Source organism: Poecile atricapillus, chromosome 5 (assembly GCF_030490865.1).
Source record: "Poecile atricapillus isolate bPoeAtr1 chromosome 5, bPoeAtr1.hap1, whole genome shotgun sequence".
Classification (NCBI taxonomy): Eukaryota; Metazoa; Chordata; class Aves; order Passeriformes; family Paridae; genus Poecile; species Poecile atricapillus.
Window position 1 is genome coordinate 25777899 of NC_081253.1, and position 17420 is coordinate 25795318.

Here is a 17420-nt window from a genome sequence, read left to right on the forward strand (position 1 = left end):
TTTTCTGTGAAAACCTCTGTGTTTTCAAACTATAAGAGAGACTTTTTTCAAAGGTGAATGTTTTTTCTTACCAGCATTCCTAGCCTAAGATTAAGTTTCGTCCTTGGGAAATAAACCCAGACCTACTCTTGCTTAAATTTCTGCTTGCTTCCTGAATAGGATAAAGAAATCTTTCTTTAAATTATTCCCATGGTAAAGCAGAGAGTCCACTTTTTCTCAGATGTAAGGAAATATTTATGTGGTTTATTGCAGGAACATTTAAAAAGTTTTACATGATTTAGAACAGCCAGAGCAGAGAAAAATAACACTTACTTAACTACCTTGGGAATACATTTTGACCCCACCTTAAACTGACTGCAGAACATTCAGTGACTCAACATAATAGAATATATATTTGGAATTCCTCAACTCCTATAAATTACACTACAGAAAGGAAGCTGCAGAAGCATTTTACATTCCTGATTATCTTAAATTAATATCTATTATCTAGTCAAAATCAAAAAAGTTCCATTAAAATGGATGTATATAACCATTTAATTCAGAATATTACAAGGGGTAAAGGCTGGTTTGAAACTTCTGGGAGCTTGAAAATTCTTGATAAGCAGAATTAATAACCTTCCAAGCAGCTTTGAGAAAATTATCTCTTTGTATCAGAAAGACATTATTGCCTGCTGGAGTAATGGGAATTAATATTTACTTAGGTAAAAATGCTATGAGTTCCTGCTATGACAAAATGTGAGTTAGGCTATAAGGGAGTATTAGTCATCTACTATACTTATTTGAAATATTTCAAGACACTCACATTGACATCTGATTAAAAGCCACATTAATTTGTTACCTTATCTTAATAAAAAGGATGGTTTAAAACAGGCTAAATAAAACTTGATGCTATGCAGACAAGATAAATTCTGTTCTGAGTATAAGTGCATTTCAGTCACATTATCCACCTGTGGTTAATACAAGAACCTACTGCTGTTTCTGTTCCCTTCATAGCTGAAGGCTCCCAGGCTGCAGAGTCCCCTTCAGCATGAAGGAAATGGAGTCATATCACACTTTTCCACTCCATCTTCCAGCACATACATGTCAGAAATTATCATATATTTCCAAGTAATTTGGTAATCAACAATTATATGTGAAAATCTTACAATTCTCAAGGGTCAATCTGACTATCAAACAGACAATTTTAAAATTGGTATTATATTTGAAGGTAAATGGAAATGAAACAATGGAAAAACAGAATAGAGAAATTCTAAGGAACTGCTGTTTTTGAGGCTATAAAAAAAACTCCATGTACAACATGTAGCTCCAAGAATATCCTTCAATTCATGAGCAGTCACCTTCTGGCAACCCCAAGCCTAATTACTGACCTAGTCCTTTCCTTTATGTCACTACCCTAAAAAACCAGGCAGAGTTATTTTGGAGAGATTAACTGACTAAACAATCATTTAACTGAAAACAGAAATTACTGTAACAGTAAACTATTCAGCATTTTATGATGAAAATATGTTCTCTGAAAGCAGAATGCTCTTTAGCATACAAACTTCTCAATTGCTAATTTATTTCCTCTACATTTTCTTTTAGAACAGAACACCCTAAAACAAGTTAATTTAAGCTAATGGAGAGATTCAAAACAATTGCAGGAAAGCTAGGGGATGGATTTGAAATCTAACGTAAAATGATTAGAAGCCCATCATACTGAAACTTTCTGAAAACCCTGGATTTGGATACATTTCATAGCCATACTATTTAAAGTAATCCGTTCAGAGCTGTCTCCTCAGCTGTTCTTTCTGAACAACCTGCCAGCAAATGAACAGCAACAGCAATCCTAACAGCAGTAATAAAACCCTCTGGGTTCAGTGCATCCCAGAATTTTTCTCAGTACTATAAATATAAAAATATCTTTATTCTGTACATGTATACAGAAATAAAATATAGAGATCAATTTTAGTAAAAAAAATGTGTAGAACCCAAAAACTGAAAATATAAGCCTGCGAAAGCAGCAGCATGGCCTCCAAATAACAATAAAATACAGACTAGGGGAGGATTTTCTAACTGTGTAGTATTTCAAGTTACCTTTTAAGACCTGATTACAAGAAAGTAAAATAATATTTTTAGGAGACAATGCCCAGCCCATGCATTTCAAAAGCGATTTTTTTAAAGCTGTCTTTTTAAGCTTCTAAATGATATTTCAAACTTTTTTCTTGGTCACTACCTAATAATGTTTAAATTATAACACAACTGCCAAGCTTTTTGATTGATTGAAAAATTAAGTAATTAAGAAAATTTAAGTTTCAAACTTTTAATCTTAAGAAGGTTGTTCTTGCAAGAAAATGAGAAGCAAAACCAATAACCTTAATAGTATCTTTTAAGTTTTGGGGTTAAGCTAATATCCTGCATATTGAGGGTATTTTTGTTATTAGCTCAGGTAAAGCTCTTATGCTAAAATTAAAAAAAAAAACTTTGAATACAAAATAAAAAGCAAAGCCCGGTTTTAGATAATGAGAAAGCAAGCAGAATGTCCATAATAAATTTACCTCTTTTAAAGAAAGAGAAAAAATTGTTTCATTTAATTTCAGTGCCATTTAAAATTAAAGACCTTTTTTTTTAAACATGTTTTTTATTCAAAAAATGAGAAAAATGCTTGTTACAGAGAGAAATCAATGTGAAATAGTAATGTGTGAACTCCAGCAAACTGTTTGAGTAAAGCAGAACAAAGAAAACAAGCAGCTCTGTTTTGTAAACAGATTATCCTTGACTTTTACACTCGTGAGGAATTATTTTTTTTTACTTTGAAAAATTTTATTAAATATCACAAAATTCATACTAAAGTGGAAAACTGGAATACCACAGAGGATCAGATAATTGTTCCATAGGTCTCATACCTGATATCAGTTAGTGGCCAACAACAGATTTTTCAGAGGAAGGCAACAATTACTTCCTAGGAATTAAAGGTTTTAATACAGTGCCAGGCACTATGGAACAGCCACTCAACTGTAAAATTGGAAAGATACTTCTTCCCCAAGATTACTCAGAATATGAAGTTCTCTGAAATCTACACCTGTGGTCTCACTGCCTTGTCATAATCCAGGCTAAAACTGGCAACCCATCTTTGGGAACATTTGGCAAAAGTAATCTCTGTGTGGCTCAAGCCCCAGACCTTCAACTGCTGTCAGTCAGTCAACACTTAGCTCAGATCCTTTGAAGAACTTTACCAAAACAACGATTTAAGGATAAATTACGCTTATAACATCAGAATGTATAAAGTACATATGTAACAAAGTAAAAATCGAGCCAAGAGTTTCCTGCTGGCTCTACCAAACTTGATTTTCTTTCATCACATTCTCTCTTTTCCAGTCTGAACCCAGCTGCTGTGAGAAATTTAAGACTCTAGGAAAGAGTCTGTTAATTTGTCTTAATGATTCCATAGGTACAACTCTGACTTACATTTGGATAACAGACGTGGAAACCACAACAAATCAAAGTAAAAGTAGAAAGGAGTGAAAGGTATGGGGCAGTTCTAAAAATCTCAATATATAAGTAAAAATATCATCAAAGAGAAAAAAAGTCTGATGCTTAGATCAGGAGAAAGTATAATTTTTTAAGCGGCAAGGAAGTTTGTCAGCCCTATTCAATGTTCATGCACATATGTCAGGAGTAGTTTACTAGTAGGGAAGAGGAGTCTGAAGGAAAGAAATCTCTCCCAATACCTTACATGAATTTGAATCAAGGTGTAACCTCAAGCTCATAAATACAGAAAGAGTTGAAAATTAAAAAATACTTACAAACACAAGCCTAAATTCTGCTACCTTTGAGTGACAGTCCAAGAGATAGAATGTTACATTCTATTTCACAAAAATATTCAGGAATATTCTGAGGACAAGTTGTATGGCATTATAAAACAGACTGCATAGATTTCTCATTGCTAAAAAGGGCTTCTGTTTCACATGAGCCATTCTGGAAAAGAAACTTCAGTGTCTCAATGCTGTAACCAAGCTTCCTTTATTTTAGCAAGCTACGGAGTTAGCCGAGCCACAGTAACTCGCAAATCCTGACATAAACCAGAAGCAAACTATTTTAGCCTAAGATAACATGTCTATATGTGTTTGCCACATGTTCAAACCATGAAGCTCTGCTGATGTGCAATAATTTGGGCACATGTCTGAGCCTTCCATGCCTGCAAATGCTCTCATATAAAACTCCTGCTTTTCTGAAGTTATGTATCATACCAGGCAACAAAATATCATCAGGCAACTTTTGTTTTGTAATAAGTATTTATTTTTCAGCAAGAAAGATACACTCATAGGTATGCATGTATCAAAAGACTCCAACAGCAACTAAATTCAACCCTCCTCAAGAGAGGCCTTCTCCTACTTTTCTGTCATCTGAAATTTGTGTTGAATTACTTGCTCAGCGTGGGTGGACATTTCTAAGCTATGGTTTCATAATTACACAGCCACACAGCAGTGCCTTTTTACAGCAACCTCTTTAAATTTTCCGTATTACAGTGCATTCAAGATTGTTTTCCTTCCATTGCACAATCCAAGCTTGTATCTGCACCTGTCTTCACACATAAGGGTGTTGTGTTGACTTTGTGTCTGCCTGGATTGCTTGTAATACCCTGCTGCTTCAGCATCATGAGACAAATATGCAACGCCTGGCTTCCCATAGGAGACCAGATAAAGGTCCAGAACCCTGTAACTGAAAGCAAGAGAACCTGAGGTAAGGTCACATTCTTAAGCCCACTAGTAAGAGAAGCAGCTCTAGCATTAACTCTGATAAGTCAGATCTTAAGGTTCTGATAAAACCTACTTGAACAAGCCACACCACGTAAAGCAAGCTACTTTTACTGGCCGAAAATAAATAAAAAAAAAAATTTTAAAAATCGTTTAACCTGTTCTCAAGTACATGAAATAATGTGTTTTGAAGGAGAAAATGCCGAGTTGTTGAAATTAAACTTAGCTAAGAGGTTACTTTTCCGTAACAGCCAGGCGGCGCTGACAAAAAGACGCCACCCCGAGGTGTTCTGGAGCAGTTTTCCAGCACCTGGGCTGGAGAAAGCGAGGTTTTGGGGCACCGTGCGAGCTGCGTCGAGCCAGCTCCCCACAGCCCGGCCCGCGCGGCGGCTGCGGGACGGGATCCGGGCCGGGAGCGGCGCTGAGGGCGGGAGGCACCCGGGCCGGGAACGGCGCTGAGGGCGGGAGGCACCCGGGCCGGGAGCGGCGCTGAGGGCGGGAGGCACCCGGGCCGGGAGCGGCGCTGAGGGCGGGAGGCGTCCGAGCCGGGCCGGGCCGGGCCGGGCCGGGAGCGGCGCTGAGGGCGGGAGGCACCCGGGCAGGGCCGGGAGCGACGGCCTGGGAACTGCAGCTCCCGCCGTTCCCGGCGCGGGGCGCGGCCCGCCGACCCGGAGCAGGAAGCCGAGGATGGCGTCCCTTGACCCCAGCGCGGCGCTGAAGAGCGAACGGGGAGTGATGGAGGTGAGACGGCGCCGGGAGCGGGGAATCGGGAGCGGACGGCTCCCGCTCAGCGTCCCCTCAGCGCTCGGCGGCGGGTGCCGGGTCCCGGCGGGCCCGGCGGGCGGAGCTCCCGCGGGCACAGCCGGCCCCGGTGCCTCGGCTGCCGGTCGGCCCTGCGGCTCCGCCCCGGGCGGCGGGGCCCGGCGGGAGACGGGGCGAGGCGGGACGGGCACGGCGGGCTCGGTGCAGCCGGGACGGGACCCGCGCCTTGCGGTGAGGCCGCGGGGCAGAGGCCGCTCCTGAGAGGAGCTGTCGCCTCCCTGGTCGTGGTAGTGCTGTGGGACGGCAAGTCCTCTGTTTAGGGGAGAGTTTCCCCTCCTGTTCTCCCTCTGCCCGCGCAGCACAGTTGCTCGCAGGTGAAGGGGTGGCAGAGGTGTTTATGAGGTGTATTTCGAGGTGCAGTTTTTATTGCTTTTTCACCCTTTTATAGTTTACTTGTTGCGGTGCAAGAGTGACACTGTCTGGAGAGTTTATCTGATGCCTTTGGCACCCAGATGCTATCAGAATGCACCGCTGATTTTTTTTTTTTTATTTTTTTTTTTCTTTTAGTGTGTACGTTTCGTACTCTTTGGTTGTGTTGCTAAATATGATTGAAGTTTTTCGTTCTCTACCTGCTGTACACAGAGTAATTCAATGAAGCCAAAACGAAGCATTTGTTTTAGAGACAGCTGCTAAAATATCTGGGTTAGAATTTTACAAAATCAAGTATTTCTGTATGTAACTGGTTGCTTATACATTTGTTACAATTAAAAGGATTTTTTTTGTTGTTGTAAAACATTTAATCTTAATCTTGAGCAGGTATTATTTTCTCTTAATCCAACAGTTTAAGATAGTTCCCACTGTAAATATCTTAGCTAAGGCAGAATTATGCAGTCTTTCCTTGGACATCTGAAAAATCCTTTGTGCATTTATAGCTGTAGTCCCTTTTTTTATTACTACCTAAATTGCAACAGTATAGGAATATTTCTTCTGACCATAACTGCTATAACAGTTATAGACCAGGCATTTTATCATGAGCAGTGTAGAGTCTGGCAAATGACAACAATGTTTAAAACACGGGGCTCATGAGGAAGAAAGAAGAAACAAAGTTATTCCAGAAGGAATGGTTAACATTTATATAGGAAAGACTGTTAAAATTACTTCCATATTAAAAAAGATGTGCTGTAGACTTCAAAAGGATTTATCCATTTGTTCAACTGTTTGCAAAATCGTACAGAAAAATTTACATGCCTTAGGGCATGTAATACATGCATTATTAATGTTATTTTAAAAAGCTCTTTAATTTCCTTGCTGCCAGATGGGATGAGAGAAGTGTCCTGCACTGCAAATGGCCTCTTGTTCAACATTTATTGCTTGCTAGTCTGGAGTCAGCTTTGGTGGCTGAGGAAGGTTGGTGACTCTAAGGTAAGTACTAGAAAGCTGATTTAAATGCTTGTGTTCCATGTAAAAGGCCTGCATGACACCTGGAAGTCCTTTGTGTTTGGACACACTAAAGCACATAACTGCTTGTTGCTGCAGTCATATTTTTATTAAAAACTGTGAGATTCAAAATTTATTTACAGATCTTTTGTGTAATAAGGATTACTTTTCCAGCCCAGATAATTACTTTGTGTGGTGTAGGTCTCATATGGGTTTTCTTACGTCTATCTCTTGTCTTAATTGTTAAGGTAACTTAGGAAACTAAGCAATTAAATTACTTTGACAAGGTTATTATTTAATAACCTTACAAAGTGTGCTCATAAGTATAGTATTTGATTTCAATAATTAAAAGTTAGCCCCTTCTAACAAAGTTGAAACGTACTGTTAAATGTAATATTAGGATAACCTAGTAAAGCAGAAGTTTCTTTTTAGAATGCAGCTTTCTTTAAATCAAGTATCTGTTGGACTCGATGATCTTGAAGGTCTCTTCCAACCTAGTCATTCTGTGATTCTGTGAAGTATTGGTCTATAGCTGAAACAGTTTCGAGCTTCTAGAGAGCTTGTAGCTTGGACTGAAGGAGGAGCTTCAGGATACAGTGAGTATGAGGCTGGACTGACTTTAAAAAATTTTTACTTACAGATGTTTGAGAGAATCAAGCGATCTGATGAAGCTTCTGCTTCTTCAGCACAAGGTAAGAAGCTGATAAAATTCAAACTAGTTTTTGTTGCAGTTACATTTAAAAATGTAATAACTATCAATAGAAGCATTAGTTCACCTTGTAGTTCAGTTGCATACTTTGATTTCATAAATTTCATTATGGAACTTAGATGGAAGGAGTGACTTCTGAATCATCCACAAAGTTTCCATGTAGGTGTAATTTTCTTGTCCTGTTGTAAACTGTTTGAGACACTTTACATTTTATCTCAGCGATCATGGATGTTGCAGTACCAGTGTAGATTGCCTAGTCTTGAACCCTGACAGATTAGTAGAAAAACTCACTCACCCCAGCTATGAAAGAGTAAAGCTTATTTTACGAAGCTGTTGGATGAACTTTGTGGACAAAAGGATCTCTTTGTGCTTTTTTGAACTTACTAAATCTTTTCTCTTCCTTTAAAAGTAGTTTTGACAAATGCAATGTAAGAGAAGTAGCTAGCTGCAGGTAAAAACTCTCCATCTCCTTGATACTCTGTTGGTTTTTGTGTTTTGTATGTGTGTTTGCTTGGTTTATTTCTTGGTTGTTTTTGTTTTCCTGTAGGAATCCAAAGACATGGTGTTGAGGGCTCTCCACGACAAGACAGCAGTAGCAGGTAAGTTAGGTGATGATCTAGCTGGCATCTAGCTTACTGCTTACCAGAGTAAAATGGGAGGAATCTGCTTTTCAGCCTTATCTGTTACCTTGTGTAATGGATGACAGTGGCACAAAATGGATTAAGTGTATGATTGGAGGTCCTTTGTATCTTACACCCATGTACTGTTAAAAACTGTGGGGAAGGCACATTGTAGTGCTCCAAACTACTGTGTGGATGTCAAGTGGTTTTGGTCTTTTTTTCTTTTATTTCAAAATACTAACAAACAGACAAAAGAAAAGATGACTGCCCTTTTCTTTAGAGGCAATTATTTTCAGATTTCAGCTAACTGTGCCTTTAAGCTGTTATCCTTTGTTCTGCATTTAAGGAAGAAGTTCTTTAGTGACATTTCCTTGAGAATACTTTCAAATACATAGTCCCACTTACCATTAAAAGTCTGAAACAGAAACATTAATTTTTCAAGTTTTTCTCATCTCTGTAGAAAGATAGATTTTTTGAATTTCCATGGTAAGGACATGGCTTAAACAATCCAACATAATATTACCTGCTTCTTTCAGTTTACACAGAAGAGGGCAAGAACATCCTCAGCCTGGAGCATCTGCTGCGCAAAATAGACAAGGATACTGCAACTGTTGCCATGTACACTACAGTAATCTGGAACAGGTGAGACAGCTTCTGCATAATTTGGCAGCAGATAGCAGGGAGTAACTAAAGGCCTTATCAACTAATAAATATCAGTTTCTTCACTGAACAGCCAATACTGAGTGAAAAATAAGCAGTTTGTGAATTGCACAATGTGTGGCCTGAGGAAGATACCTTGCCTATTTTGTTACCTGTTGTAAAAGATGCCAGTGGAGTGGCACAGCTGCTGCAGTCTGCTTTTTCAAAGTGCCATACAGCTCTGCATTGCATCCATTATGGTTTTTTTCTCTGTCTTTAATCTTGAGATCTCTATATATTTTAAAGTATTTGGGTTCTAGTAATATGTCAGATATCAAGGCTGGGGATGTTTGGTCAACCATTTTCAGTTATTTTTTTCAGTTTCCTGTCTTACAGACTTTTTAAATTTGGAAGCAGAAGCCTATTTAATCTTCTACACTTAAGAATATTCTTGTTAATTAGAGTGAATTATAGGATGTTTGCTCATATGAAGTTCAAGAATATTATAAGTCATTTATAGCTACATTTATAGTATTTGTTCTGGTTAAGAGACTTGTGAGCAGCTGGGAGATTTGTGAGAGTATTTTTACTAGTTAGAAGAGATTTGTCAGCAGCTACCAGAACCACTAATGCAAGTTCTGACTCAGAAAGATGTTTCAATACATTTTAGTATTATTTGAGACTGCCTAAGCATATTTAAAAATCTCAATTAAGATTTTAAAATAGTAAAAGAAGGTTTTTCTTTTTATTTAAATATTTTCATAGCAATAGTGTAATGTTTAACCTGGAAAGGAATTTTTAGGAATAGGCCTATGTGTTAGCAGTAGCATTAGACTAATCATCTGTTGTATCTTTCACCAGCATATTTTCAGCTCCCAGCACAGACATTTTACAACATACTGTAGGAATCGTATGGGTACCAGTAGCTTGATGGAGCGTTTCCTTCAAGATGTTTTACAGCATCATCCCCACAGATACCATGACAGCAGGTATGATACAGAAGGCTTTTTTTCTAAATATGTGTTAGTGGAATGCATGTGTTGGGAATTCCTATTTCTGTTCTACTGCTGAGCAGTACATTTGGCCTATTTGAGGTGTAACTTGCTCAGTGAAGACAATTTAGAAAGACATGTATTTATATAAACAGCATGCAAGTATATTGCTTTACTGTTGTCTCTGCACTTTTAAATTCTTTTCACCCCTCATGGATTTGAAATAACACCACTGATAGCTTAGGTGACCAAGAATTCATGCAAGGGCAAAACAGCCCTTCAGATGACAGGCATTGTTTGATTATCTGATGTATTTGATTACTTTGCATTCATGTAGTAATAGTTCTTTTTCAGTGTTTCATTATATGAGATTTCTCTTGCTTAATCAGTCTTGTATATCCCTTAGTTGTATGTAGTCTTAGTTATATAACCAAGGAAATTACTGTACTATAAAATTTGTTTGAGTACTTCTGTTAGCTGATGCCTGCCATGTATTAAAGTAAGCATCCATTTTGGTCTCGGAAGATCTGGTTATAATTTTTGAGTGCAACACAATATTCTCTTCTTCAGTTATATTTACATATTTTAGAAATTGTTTTCACTGAATTTGCTTAGCTGCTACACATTGTAGCCTTGTGGGTTCCAGTGTTGCATAGGAAAAATACTCCATATCTGTCACTGTGTTAATTCTGGAAGTCATAAACCCTTGTGTTTGAGGCAGTCTTAAAGACAGAACTGCTAGATACAGAATACAGAAAAATCTGTTGTCACAGCAAGACTGAACAATCCTAACTTGGCGTCTTACAGGAGTGAGTCAGAAGCTGTGGTATGTCTGTGAGAAACAGTAAACATGGAATTCCTTGGCCACATGTGCAGAGTTCCTATCAGGCAGCCATGTTTTTTAGGGAAAAGGTCATTTATACTCAACAATGATTTTATTCCATTTCTCTACTAAAGCTCAATTTTAAGTAATGATAGTATGACCAGTGAAATGATCTCTTTACAGGCTTACCACTTCAAACAAAGGAAGTATCTTTACTTTTCCTGCTTTGATGTATTTATAAAATTATTGTAATCTATGTTTGGCCATTCTTAATTGATGATTGCATAAAGAGGGTGATAGACTAATGCCCAAGTTTAGCTTTGTGGAGCATTTCCCACTCCATAATTTTAAGAAAGGGAATATCTCTGCTAGAGTAGCAGAAACCATAATTTCAGCTTCTTCATTAGAAGTGATGCAGTCTAGGTAATGACTCTTAAAAAACGACATACTGCTGTTGTTTGAAAAATTTTAAGCATATTTACAGTATTTATATAAGCTGTTTTTTCTCCCCTCCCCTTTAGACCAACCTATGATGACATGCCACTCCCCATCACTTTGGAGGCTCCTAGAATTTCTCGCCTGTCCTCGGAAGAGATGCAGAAAAAGAGGAGCGGTGAGAAACAGGAGATTTCCAGCAAAGACCAGGCGTCCATTCATGAAATAGGCTCTTCTGATCCATGCCTGTCTCGTGAGAGCACAAAGAAAATTTCTGTTACACAAGGAGGTTTTCAAAAACTTCAAAGAGGCCAGGAACATGTTCCAGGAATATCCCAGCAGTCTACTGGCATTTGTAGTGATAAGAAGTGGGTAACTCTGAAAAATGCTCGAATTGCAAATCATAACCATGAAGGTCAGTTTACAGCTGTGAGCGCTGTACCTCAGCAGTTTTCTCTCAGTCCTACAAGCCACAGTTCCTCTGTTAATCCTAAAACAGGAAAAAATGTTAGGGATTTGGCAGCATCAAATCTGTTTCCGCGTAGCAGATGTGATGAAAGAGCAATGGAGGGCTGCAATAGTGATGTGTTACTGAACCCACGCTTGAATCCTGCTCCAGCACTGGGTCACTCAAAACGCCCTTCAGTTTCTCATCAGAATCCTACACACAGCCACAGCAATTCTTCCTTTATTACCTCAGGTCAATCTCTCTCAAAGCGAGATAGTTTACGAACTCAGGATGAAACTTTGGTGTCTGATCTCCGTCTCAGGGATACTGTGGGTATCAGCAGCTCCCTAGATCTTGGGACATCCCCACAACTAGCAAGATGCAAAAACGCAAAGACAGTCAGAGGCGATGAAAGTTCAGTGGATGAAACTATTGAAGATGTAATTTTGAAATACTGCCATGAAACGACATCTGAAGAAATTGATTTCAAAGAAGAGAATAATCCCAGTGTACCTTTTTCGTCACTTCTGGACCATACTAATGTAGAGGGCTCTGAAATGAGTTTTGACTGTGATGCACCGATACAGGTAGGAACAGATTTACCCAAGGCAGCTATAAAAGATATAGAATTCCTGAAAGAGGTCCAAGTATGTTTGCAGGATAAAGACTATGGAACACAGCTCTCTGCTGCTTTAAAAACTGAGTTGTTAGAGAAAACAGAAGCAGTGAAAAAGGATGTCGTAGTTCATACCGAAGAACCAGTTCTTCCAGCCCTGCCTCACGTGCCTCCTTCTTTTGTGGGAAAAACTTGGTCTCAAATAATGTATGAAGATGATATAAAAATTGAAGAACTTGTGCGTGATTTCAGGGAAGGTCGTTTTCGCTGCTACTTTAACAGTGAATCCTCAGCCAAATGTACAGGGAAGAGAATGAAGAAAAAAAAGCAGAAGGATGAAAAAAGGATCGATATTATTGAGGGTAATAGAACAGAAAGTGCACCAGTTAAAGCGTTGCCAGAATTTAATGATGCTTTAAGTGGTGGCTCTGATTTTGATAACCCATCTTTAGCCTCAGATATACTATGCAACCCACAAATTGTAAAAATGCCTAGGAAAAGGACATGGCGCCTGGCTTCAAGATGTCAGGTGGTAAAAGTGAGCCATGGCACCCAAACAAGTCTGCTGAACTACCCTGTAGCAAAAAGGAAAATGTCTAGAAGAGAATCTGATCCGGCTGATCAGAAAGCAAGCATTGCGTGGCTGGAAAATGAAAAAACTCCAAACATGAAAACTAGACTATGTGCCCTTAAACTTCCAGAGTCCTATAGCAAGATCATGAGTCCTATACAGCCCAAGACAGTGGTGTATGTGCTCTCATGCCCAGAGGTAAAACAGTGCAAAGGTAAACCTATAGATATTCCCAAAATGAGGAAAAATCATCACTCCACAGATAGCAAGGACTCTGTAAAATATAAATACAAACAGTGTTCTCTCAAGTATTATGACCCACTGACAAATCGAATTCTGAAAACTCCTCCAAAGAGTACAGTTGGAGAGAAGGCCAAAAAGCCCTCTCATGTCCGACAGCTTTTCAGAAGTCTCAGCTTTGATGCAAACATGAAGAAACTAGCTGATACACAGAGAGAAAGCACTCCATCAAAGTCACTCAATTGGTCAGACTTTTGTAGTTCTTCAGCATCTTTCCTGCCAGATCAAGATAAAGGGAATGATGCAGCCTCAAGTCAAAAGGCAGATGGACCTTCTGTTTCCACAGAAAGAACAGATTGTCTTGCGTCTGAGAACTCTTTTAAACACCTAATCATATCACCTTTGAATTCCGTGATAGAAGGTGATTATAGATTGATTCCATTTAATAGAATTACCAAAACTCCTCTGACCTCCATCAGGAGCGAGTGGTTAGAGAGGGAGACTCCAAAAGCACTATGGAAGAGAAAAGAAGGCACTAATAAAGAACCAGTTTTTTCCAGAAAGGCTGCAGGGTCTAAGTCTGTCAGATGTACTATTGGGAGGAGAGGAAACAGAGTAACCACAAGCAAACAAACGTCCAGAGCTAAAAAGCAGCGGAAAGAGGGGATGAGAAGACAACTTCAGCCTTGTGCCCATAAATCTGCTTTCTCCATCCATAGGTGCCAGACAAGGAAAACTACAGTGGGGAAGCACCCTAAGAAAGAAAAGCCTGATGCTAAAAAATTAAAGGTGAGGAGGAAACCAAAAAGGGCTTTTCTGAACTCAACAGTTGTAACAGGGATTCCTGAAAAAAGGCGGAAAGTCGCATCAGAATCTTTTCCCAAGAAACCAGAGCAAGCTTCCTCCAAAGTCAGGAACTGGGAAGTAAGTGGAGATCGGGGTCATCCTGGCACTGTGAACCGGCCCTCTAGAAGGACTTCTGCTGTACCATTACTTCGAAACTGTCTTGTTCTACCAGGTGAGAGCTAGCTACCAAAAGAACTTTTTTTTTCTTTTTTTTTTTATAGCCAGCACCTGGAAGAAGGAAGAGGAAAAGAAGGAGGTCATAGACAACGCGGTTGAAGTGCTAGAGCTCCAGGAAGTGCTAGAGCTTCAGAAAGTGAAAAGCCAGTCTAATGTGAAACAAATACAACTGTAAATTCAGCTCTTGTTCCTGGAATATGGGGACACAATATATTGCACTGTTCTACTGTGTAAAGCTGCAGAAATTGTGGATTTGATTTAAAAGCACTTAGAATCATATTGACTAGTCTTCACCTGTACATCAGCAAAATGACTTTGAATGGTATCATATTGTTATTATGGTATTATCCATGCATAACAGTGCACTATAATAGGGTAATTTACAAGCTGTGTAAATTAATTGTGCCTATTTTAATTTTTTCACATAATTCTAAAGTGCAGGAGATGACTCAATTGCTATGCTAGAAATTTAATGAAGATCAATTGGGGCTGAAATTTATGTATGTATTTTGTTTTTGTGTATATGTGCACCTTCTTCAACACATAATATATACTTGCCTGTGGAATGGCATTAAAAATAATACAGTATGATACAATTCAGATCAATTCAGTGCTTTCTTGAAATGAAATATAATTTTACACATTTTTCTATTGACTTCTTTGTTCCTGAAACCATGTCCAAAGCATTTTTTTTGGACTAAAAGTCACTGTGGGCTCTCATCAAGCAATAATGGACCATGCTGGTAAGGAAATAATGTCTCCATAGGGGACTGTTCAAATGGTGGTGGCTGAAGTGAAATCTCAAATTCTAATAAAGGGGTAGGTTTGGGGGGTTTTGTTTGTTTTCAATAACTTATTAAGTTTGTAGGTGAATTTCACACTCCTTAGTGAGGGGGATGGAAAAGTTTTAATGCAAAGAAATAGCAGTAAGTTGTTTCAGAATGTCAGCCCTGAGTTTGAGGTTCTGTGCTTTTCTGTGTTGGTTAAATTTTTATAGACTAGAATAGAAACTTTATTTCTGAATTTTCAGTAAAATACTTAAATAAACCTAACACAACATCCATCTAAATGTATTAGAGTTCAAATGTTTGGTTAAAAAACCTGGTTGAATTAAAATTATATTCCATAGAGGTTCATGTTTGGCCACTGATTTTCCATCTAGTATATTTTTATGGCAAAAAAACCCAAACCCAGGGTGTTTTACCTTAATATTCTTTTTTTTTTAGTAGTTGTTATGATGACAGTTTATTTAATGTGGTTAGGAGACATAAAGCCAGTCTTACAGATGTTTCTGTGTTTTAAAACCCAAGATTAATGGTTCATTCACAGTAAATTAAACACGTAGTTAAACATCATCATAATCCAGGCTTTGGTTTTCAGATCTTCAATATGATATATTATATAATCTATTTTACCTTGAAGGTCTTCATAAATTTTCTAATGGTACAATACATTTTTCAGAACACAATTAAAACATGGAAAAGACCAGACCCTGCTGTCTCTGGCATTGAACATATCTGCACATTTTCCCCTCAGAAAACAAAATCCTTCTTGATTCTTCATTCACTTCTTTCTGAAATGTCAAGGGTCGCAGATTTGGACTGAGATAAAGGTAGACTTAGAAATGGTTTATTTTAATATACATTATCTGAAGGAAATATAAAAGCTGTCATCATAAACCACATGTTCAGAGAATATTTTGGAGATTTTTTTCATGTATATGCATATTTCCCTAGATAAATAAAAGATGTGCATGTGTCAGCTGGAAAGTCAGTTCCTTTATGAGTCAAATATGATCTGACGGATTTTTTTTAATTTGTTTTGTTTTAATTTATATTTTTTTTATATAAAGGTTGATTTCTATGGATGAATTTTCCTATTGTTGTCAGTAGACACAGAATTGTATGACTGTATTGCAAGTCACTGGAAAATGAAGGGCTATAATATAAAGTCTTATAGCCCTCAACTAATTGTGCCTGTATAATTTAATATTTTGTCTAATATAAAACTGATGTTTTTAAAGCAAAGTTTTAAAGGAATGGTTTTTATAGAAAGGCTAATTTTTAGATAAAGCAAAAGAAGACTTTTAAATAAAGTTTGCTTTAAAGCAAAGCTTTAACTATAGATAAGTCCCATTCTAACATATTTTTATGATACAAGAATGTGTTCCTATCTAACTACTTCCATCTTATTTTTCACAGTATTTCACATGTGAAGAGCATGAATTTGTTTGTGTGTGAATAAGTTTTAATGCACACTGTACTTTAAGAACACTAGTGTATATTTGTTTAGAGTCGAAATACTGTTCTCCATACTCATTCATTGTACATTTGTCTTACTCCAGTGCACAACTTTTCCTTGAAATCTTGAATAATAAAAATGTGTTGAGGACTATAAAATGACTAATATTTTTAGACTGTAATGTCTTTTTTCTGTTGTTTTTGATAATGTACCCTCTTATCAGGGTGGAGTTTTTAGAAGAAAAATGTTATATTTAAATAAAAGTGTAAGTAGCTATATATTTTCCTTTAAAAAAAAAGAAAAATATAAAAAAAAAGTATGAAGTGTAAGAATTTATTAGAAGAATAAGACTTGAGGTACAAATCTGGAGACATTTCTGTGGTTAACCTTGTCAAAATAAGGTTTACTGTAGGCTTTGATGTTAATCTATGCCTCGCTTCTGAGTGTTTAGAAACCTCTTCTGTGCATGCTCACTGACCACTAGGAAAAAGAGGAAAAGACTGTGACATGAGAAGTAAATGCAGAAACTGCTTTGGAAGGAGAATTATGAACATATTTGCAAACCAAACTATTGCAAAAATACTCAATATCATGTGCAAGAAGAAGAAGATTCTGGGGTCTCGAGAAATAGGCAAGCACTTCCTGTTAGATAAGTAATACACTTTCTGCACTTATGGAATAGAACAGTGTTTCATTAGCAGCGTGGCCAATACTTCAAAGCATGATTGTGAAGTCTACACAAATAGCAAACTTGAAAACTGAAATACTTTCTCTCTGAAATTTCTGGGCAGGTTGGTTGTTTTCTGGGTGATGTTTCTTGTTTCTTTTTTTGTCTGTGTTTCTTTTTTCCTTTTGTGTTTTTTTTGAGGAGGGAGCAGGGACTGGGTTCTTTTAATGTTAGTGGACCAAGATGTTTTGTCAGTATGTTTGCATGTCTTAATATACAGAAGCAAGAAAAGAGCTGGAGTAGAGAGGAATAAAGTCATGCTTTTTGAATTAGATTGGCAGCAGTTAGAGCCAGTACCTTCTTTAATAGTTGAGAAAAATGTTACCATGTCATCTTCAATACATATGCAATTTTGACCTGTAAGTTTGTAATTTTTCTTATATATTTCATAATTTTTAAAAAGT

General features: G+C 37.8%; 1 protein-coding gene across 1 annotated transcript; it reads left to right on the top strand.

The window, feature by feature from the left end:
• The first annotated feature begins 5420 nt into the window (after positions 1-5420).
• Positions 5421-14085, top strand: ZDBF2 (zinc finger DBF-type containing 2). The gene is made up of 8 exons (XM_058840510.1): positions 5421-5474; positions 5525-5726; positions 6811-6917; positions 7573-7624; positions 8189-8240; positions 8798-8903; positions 9762-9889; positions 11237-14085. Exons 1-8 carry the CDS (start codon positions 5421-5423, stop codon positions 14052-14054), a joined length of 3519 nt encoding a protein of 1172 aa, XP_058696493.1. The 3' UTR covers positions 14055-14085.
• Positions 14086-17420: the final 3335 nt, after the last annotated feature.